The 6,541-nt window shown below is 66.8% G+C and overlaps 3 protein-coding genes across 3 annotated transcripts in view; 2 read left to right on the forward strand and 1 right to left on the reverse strand.

The window, feature by feature from the left end:
* Window positions 1-45: 45 nt before the first annotated feature.
* MNEG_10435 (hypothetical protein) lies at window positions 46-307 on the forward strand (the record flags this gene model as incomplete). Its single annotated transcript, XM_014041090.1, has 2 exons — window positions 46-212; window positions 295-307. 2 exons carry the CDS (start codon window positions 46-48, stop codon window positions 305-307), a joined length of 180 nt encoding a protein of 59 aa, XP_013896544.1.
* A 568-nt stretch (window positions 308-875) lies between these two features.
* On the reverse strand, window positions 876-3,110 carry MNEG_10436 (hypothetical protein; the record flags this gene model as incomplete). Its single annotated transcript, XM_014041091.1, has 5 exons — window positions 876-1,049; window positions 1,255-1,850; window positions 2,060-2,299; window positions 2,568-2,667; window positions 2,799-3,110. The coding sequence occupies 5 exons, from the start codon at window positions 3,108-3,110 to the stop codon at window positions 876-878; spliced, it is 1,422 nt and encodes a 473-aa protein (XP_013896545.1).
* Window positions 3,111-3,800: 690 nt separating this feature from the next.
* The window catches only part of MNEG_10437 (glycogen synthase kinase 3 beta), a gene marked incomplete at both ends in the record, with an annotated part of 3,312 nt that continues 571 nt past the window's right edge, over window positions 3,801-6,541 (forward strand). The window contains 7 exons of the mRNA XM_014041092.1: window positions 3,801-3,866; window positions 4,254-4,307; window positions 4,423-4,497; window positions 4,720-4,893; window positions 5,182-5,357; window positions 5,699-5,891; window positions 6,098-6,295. Of these exons, the coding sequence (XP_013896546.1) occupies window positions 3,801-3,866; window positions 4,254-4,307; window positions 4,423-4,497; window positions 4,720-4,893; window positions 5,182-5,357; window positions 5,699-5,891; window positions 6,098-6,295 (936 nt within the window). The remainder of the gene's footprint in view (window positions 3,867-4,253; window positions 4,308-4,422; window positions 4,498-4,719; window positions 4,894-5,181; window positions 5,358-5,698; window positions 5,892-6,097; window positions 6,296-6,541) is intronic.

A 6,541-nucleotide genomic window follows, 5' to 3' on the forward strand; every position in this document is an offset into this window, starting at 1 on the left:
GACTACGACTACTTCCTGTCTAAGAACGACGAGGAGGCGGCCAAGATGGAGGTCAAGGAGTCCAAGGCGGCCGCCATCGAGAAGAGCTCCATCAAGGCCAAGTCCAAGATGACCAAGGCGGAGAAGGCAGCGCTCAAGAAGGACAAGGCCAAGGCGTTCAACCAGGCGGCGACGGGCAAGGGCAAGGGCAAGGCGGGCGGCCAGGGCATGAAGTGAGGGCGCCGAGCTGCCTGGGGTGCGGGTTGGGCTGCTGGAGCCCCTTGCTTGCACCGCCGTGGAGCTCAATTTTTGCAGGAGAAGCATCTGACAATGTGTTGTAGTTGATTTGTCCCGTTGCGCCGTCGCTTGTGACTCGCTGCTTGTTGCGCTGCTGCCATGTGCCCCGTCGTGTGTGCGCACGCGCGCCTGTGTCACCCCCAGTGTGCCGAGTGTAGTGAGTTTGCCGCGAGTTGAGAGAGCGAGAGCGCGCATGCTGAGTGCCTGATTCAGCAGGCACCTTTGAAAACTGCCACGTCCTGAGCCCCGTCGAAACGACACGGCCGCAGCTGGACTCCCGCCACCACGCTTTCCGTTTGGCCTCCGGCGGCGAGGCATACAACGGCTGGGCCTTGAATTTTCTGGCCCACCACCTGATTGAGGTGCAGCGGCCGACATTGCATTTGCCTGGACGCCGATTTTGCCCCTAGTTCAGCACAGCAAAGTAACAAAAGGTCCTCAACCCAGAGGAATGCTTTGAAGTGACCGACCCCCTGGCTGGGGGCTCGGCACTGCCAGGCACACATGAAACGAAACCGGTTGCGTCACGATGGCGGCCCGGCCAGCCCGGCGCTTCAAATCGCGCACCCGCGCGAGCCGTCCTCGCGAGCGGCCCTACGTCAGGGGCCCGGGGCCGCGGCCTGCAGCCGCAGCCCGCCGCCGCCGACCTGCCCCGCGCCCTCGCTGCTGCCGTCGGCGGCGCGCCAGTGAACGTCAAGCTCGGGGCGGGCGGCCTTGAGCGCGGCGGCGGCTTCGTGAAACTCCGCCTCGTCAGCGCCAGGGTTGGCGCCCACCTAGGGAGTCAGCAAAAGTGTAAGGCGGGTGATGTGAGCCGGGTCGGCATGCCGCCGCAAAGCCGACAGCGTGCATGCAGTCGCAACGCGGACGACGCCGCCACCGATGGCCCAGGTTGATGGCCCACATTGCTGCAAGATGCGCGCCTGTTGCGCGCCCGCGCGCCCGCGGCGAGCGGAGCGCCCGCGCCCGCGCGTGGCCCACCTCGACCAGCCGCAGCGGCGAGCCGGCCCCTGCGCGCTCCAGCGCGGCCAGCAGCTGCTTCAGGCTGGCCAGCCCCAGGCCGCACCCAGACAGGTTCAGGTTGCGCAGCCCGGCAAACTGACGCTCCTCGGCGTGCCCCTCGCCCCCCCCCTCGCCGCCGCTGGCCGCCACGGCGCCGCACAGTGCCGCGACAGCCGCGTCGGACAGGGCCGCGCGGAACAGCGCGAGGCCCTCAAGGCCCGGCAGGCGCGCCAGGGCCTGCACCGCCGCCAGCCCCAGATCTCCGCCGCCCAGGTCAAGATCATAGTTGACCGCCTCCCGCCCCCGCTGCTGCTGCTGCTGCTGCTGCCCTTTGTCCCCGTGCTGACTGTCGCCGCTTCGTGCGCGCTCCTGCAGTGCCGCCGCCAGCTCCACGACAGACTCATGCCCCAGGTCGTTCCCTGGCCCCAGCACCAGCCGCAGCGGCCCCGCCGCCGCCTGGCGCCGCAGCCCGCCGGCCAACGCGCGCACCCCTGCAGCGCTCATGCCGCACCGGCTCAGATCCAAGGCGGCCAGGCCAGGGGCTGACGGCAGCGCCGAGGCCAGGGTGGCGACGCCTGCAAGGGCGGCAGACAGCAGGGGGGGGCAGGGGGTCACAGGGGTCAGGCTTGAGGCGGCGGCGCCATCAGGGCCGCCGCCAAGTCAGGGGTTGCCGCCCTCAACACATGTATCGATGCAGCATGGCCTGACTGAACGTGCTGGGCACCCTGACACCGAGAATTTGCAACCAGATGAGTTTATGGCGCTGCGAGTTGCTAGGCCGCACCTTCCTCCCCAAGCCGAGTGCCTGCCAGCTCCAGCACCCGCAGCTTGCCCGCGCGGCCCAGCAGCTCGGCCAGCGGTGCCCCCGCGCCAGGCCCCAGCTCGTTGTCTGCCAGCGCCAGCTGCGCCAGCGTCCCCAGTGCCGGCGCGGCCGCGAGCGCGGCCACCGCTGGGGCGCCGAGGCCGCAGCTGGATAGGTCGAGGGCTCGCAGAGCCCGCCAGGGGACGCACAGCGCGGAGACACCTGCAGACTCGCAGTGACAGGAGACATGTGCAATCCCAAACAGTTTGCGTAGAGCTGTCTTTGGGGGGACACACGCATGCGAATGAGTGCACGGGTGCATGCTTGTGTGCGTGTGTGTGTGTGTGTGTGTGTGTGTGTGTGTGTGTGTGTGCGTGCGTGTGCATGTGCGTGCGTGCGTGTGTGTGTGGGGTTGGGGCGCAAGCGCTGCAAGATCTTTGCGAAACAAGCATATGAAAAAACAACTGCAGGCGCCATCAGCGCCCCTCACCGTCGGTGCCGAGCTCATTGCGGCCGATCAACAGCTCCTGCAGCGTGGGGTGCGCCGCCAGGCACGCCGCCAGCGCCCTCGCCCCCGCCGCCGTAAGGGCCTGCGTATGTACGAATGCGACCATGCGGGCTAGATGATCTGATCTGAGAGGGCATGCGTAAGCCTGCAACATACGGGACGGCATAAAGCGTTGCGGATGCCGAGCACGCACAGCGTGGGCAGCTGCCCCACCTTGTGTTCCAGATCCAGGCGCGTCAGACCCTTGTTCGCCGCCAGCCCGCCAGCCATGGCCGCCAACCCAGCGTCCCCGAAGCTGCTGTCGCCGACGCTGACGCTGCGCAGCGCGCCGTTGGCGGCGAGCGCGGCGCCGAAGCGCGCCGCGGCGCCGGGCGACAGCGGGTGGCAGCTGCAGGAAAGCTCTGACAGGCGGGTGTTGGAAGTCAGCGCATCGCAGAGGGCCGCGACATCCTGCACGCGGCACGCACGGCGGGCAGACAATTGGGGGCGTTGGAAGCCGAAGGCGTGCTGCGACGTTTGGGTCATTGGGATGGTGGTGACCAGTAGCCCCCTTGGGTGGCTGCCGCAGCCCCCTGCGTCTTGGCGCCTGTGTTGCGTAACACGGCGCATCGCGGAGGGCCTGCCCGGCCTTTCGGGTGCACCACCCCGTCCCGCCCAAGCGGCCGAACCTCATCATTGAGGCGACGGAAGCGCATGATGTGCAGAGAAGTGAGGGCCGGGTCGTCGGCGCGCAGCCGTGCGGCGACATCCTCGAGGCCCCTCGGCGCCCCCCAAGCCATGCAGCGTGCGTCTCCGCTTCGTAGGCCGGGCGCAGGGGGGCGGGGCGTTTCGCCCGCAGGCACGTCACTGCCTGACGGTCGCTGGCGGCTGCTGAGTGCTCCCGCCGCTGCAAGGTGCCGTCGGTTGTACGTGGCAGACAGAACCTTGCAACGTTCTCATGCAAGCGTCGAGCGAAGCGAAAAGCTGCGGTTGTCAAAGGTCAAGCGTGCATACTGCTCATATCCTTACCCTTGGAAGGCAGCTACCCACCAGCTCTGCCCTGCGACTTGTCAAAGTTTGCTGCGGGACAGCGATCTACTTCCGCATATACTAGAACCACACACGGTATTCTGCTCACGACTTCGGCGCTGCTGACACTTACAAAACACGGACGCGTTTACGGTGCATTGCCGCAGTCTGCCCTCGCCCACAGGGAGGCGGGGCGTGCCGACCTACATGGAAAAGCTGCGGCCTGTAGCGGCACTGGGTGCTGCCTTCGGGTCCAAGGCATCGGGAGAGCAGGTGGGTCTCAAGGCAAGGCTTTCCTGCTGTGCTGTTTCTGTGAGGTCGAGCGCAGCAGCTGACCGGCGCTTATCCATCATATTTACAGGCAGGAGGGCTCAAAAAGGTTGCGCCCGTAGCACCAGCAGGAGGTGAGGATAGAGCGGGGAGGAGGCATGTGTTGCTGTGTTGTGTGTGACGAGGGCACCTTCGCTCGCTAACACGTCCCCCATCCCAACTACAGGTTCGGACTTTAGTATATCAGCGGTGCCAAACGTGAGTCGAACGCTGCGCGACCGATCTGCGCCCGTTTCGCATACTCACGCGTCCAGACGCGACCTCAACCAGCGCCGGACGGACCAAGCGCACTAGCTCAAGCCCGGCTTCCGCCGACCCCCTGTCTCGCAGGCGGGCATGAGCAGCAGCGTCCCGCAGGCAGCACCGGCAGAGGGCTTGCCACCGGTGAGCTGTGCGGCGAGCTGGTTGCGCAGCGCCACGCGCCGATCATGATGGCTCCCGAGCGGGCGCGGCATCGACGCGCCGGGGCCCCTCCTTCGCCGCGCCCCGCGATTCGCAGGGCATGCAGGAGCTTACCTTGGAGCAGCGGGAGCAGCAGCGGCAGCGGCATCAGCCGATACCCCCCGAGCAGCAGGTGCGCGCGGTCGCCGCGCGGACAGCGACTGACAGCTGGCGGGCCCCGCTGCAGGGAGTTGCTTGGGAGCCGCCCAGTCCACCGTGCCACACGCACGAAAATCGATGCAGCCCACCGCCTGCGCATCTGAGACGCGCCGCGGCAGCAATATCATGCCTCACGCCCCCGTGCGGCGCGGGCGTGCCCCAACCTCACCGCGCGCCGCCCGCTCATCTGCTCCAGATCTTTGAGGGCCGAGTGGTGGAGGGCGAGGGGCGCTCTGGCGGCCATGTGATCACGGCGGTGTCGGGGTCTGGCGCCGGCAAGCAGTCCTTCAATTTTGCAACGGACCGCGTCGTCGGCAACGGGTCCTTTGGGGTCGTTTTCCAGGCAACCTGCCTGGAGACGGCGGAGACGGTGAGCAGCCCGGCTGCGCCGCGGCGGCGGCGCCGGACGCCTGGGAAGCGCGCGTACGTGGCAGTCTGTTGGCAGCGGGCGGCGGCGGCGGTCCGCCTCGCGAGCGCAGGCACAGGGAAGAGCGCACTCTACGCGCATCCCATTGATGCAGCCGACCAGGCGCCTAAGCGCGGCCCCGCTTGCCCTCCAGCCAGCTCTGGGTCCTTGTGCACGCTGGTAGCATCTCTTCAAACTCCAGTGGCGACCCCTTCCCGCCGCCTCCCTCCTGCCGCCCCTGCCCCCAACTAGGTGGCTATCAAGAAGGTGCTGCAGGACAAGCGATTCAAGAATCGGGAGCTGCAGATCATGAAGGTGGTGGACCACCCCAACATTGTGAAGCTCAAGCAGTGCTTCTACTCGCAGACAGAGAAGGACGAGACCTTCCTGCACCTGGTGCTGGAGTACGTGCCCGACACGGTCTACAGGTGAGAATACATGGTGTATGTGTGTGCGTGCGTGCATGTGAGTGTGCGCGTGTGGGTGTGCGTGTGTGTCCACATGTGCCTGTACGTGTGTGCGTGCGTGCGCGTGTGCATGTGAGTGTGTGTGTATGTGTGTGTGCATGCACGTGTGTGCGTACAGTATGTGTACGTGCTTGTGCATGGTATGGGCCTGTGCGTGTGCACTGCGCGTGTGATACCTTGGGTTCTCTGCACGACCCAGAAACAGAACGGCGCCTGTCAGGCCAGCCAGGATGACTGAACGACCCCCCTCCCCCCTGCCCGGCGGTCCCGCTGCCCCGATGCGCCCTCCATGCGCTCCCCAGGATCAGCAAGTCGTACAGCAAGAACAACCAGCGGATGCCGCCGATCTTTGTGAAGCTGTACACCTACCAGATCTGCCGCGCCCTGGGCCACATCCACCGGTACGGCATCTGCCACCGGGACATCAAGCCGCAGAACCTGCTGGTCAACACGGAGACGCACCAGCTCAAGCTCTGTGACTTTGGTAGCGCCAAAGTGCGGCCCCCCGCTGCCCCTCGCGGCCTCGCGCGCACCTAGTGACGGCCACTGCTGCCCGTCTAGCGCCGCCGTGCGCGCCCTCGCCCGCGCCACCTCTCTACCTGCCGCTCGTGTGCGAGCGCCCCGCCCAGCACTAGTACGCCTGTGTGTTGCCCGCACTCGCGCTCAGCCGGCTGGGTGCACACGCCTTGCCCTCCCTGCAGGTGCTGGTCAAAGGGGAGCCCAACATCAGTTACATCTGCAGCCGCTACTACCGCGCCCCCGAGCTCATCTTTGGCGCCACCGACTACAGCAGCGCGATTGACGTGTGGAGCGTGGGCTGCGTGATGGCGGAGCTGCTGCTGGGGAGCCCCATATTTCCGGGGGAGAGCGGGGTGGACCAGCTGGTGGAGATCATCAAGGTGGGGGCTGGTGGAGTGGGGTGCCTTGTGTGGCTGTGTGCCGTGTGTGTGTGTGCCGTGTGTGTGTGTGTGTGTGTGTGTGTGTGTGTGTGTGTGTGTTTAGGGGGCCAGAGGGCGGGCGATGGGCGCCCTCGGCCGTTCGTCGGGATGCGGCTTCGCGGTGGGTTGGGTGGTCGCGCTCCTTGTCGTTGGCAGCGCCAGCAAACCGGCCACCCCAGCACATGGGCCACCGAGCTCGGCGGTTCC

This window comes from Monoraphidium neglectum, assembly GCF_000611645.1.
Source record: "Monoraphidium neglectum strain SAG 48.87 unplaced genomic scaffold scaffold02313, whole genome shotgun sequence".
Lineage (NCBI taxonomy): Eukaryota > Viridiplantae > Chlorophyta > Chlorophyceae > Sphaeropleales > Selenastraceae > Monoraphidium > Monoraphidium neglectum.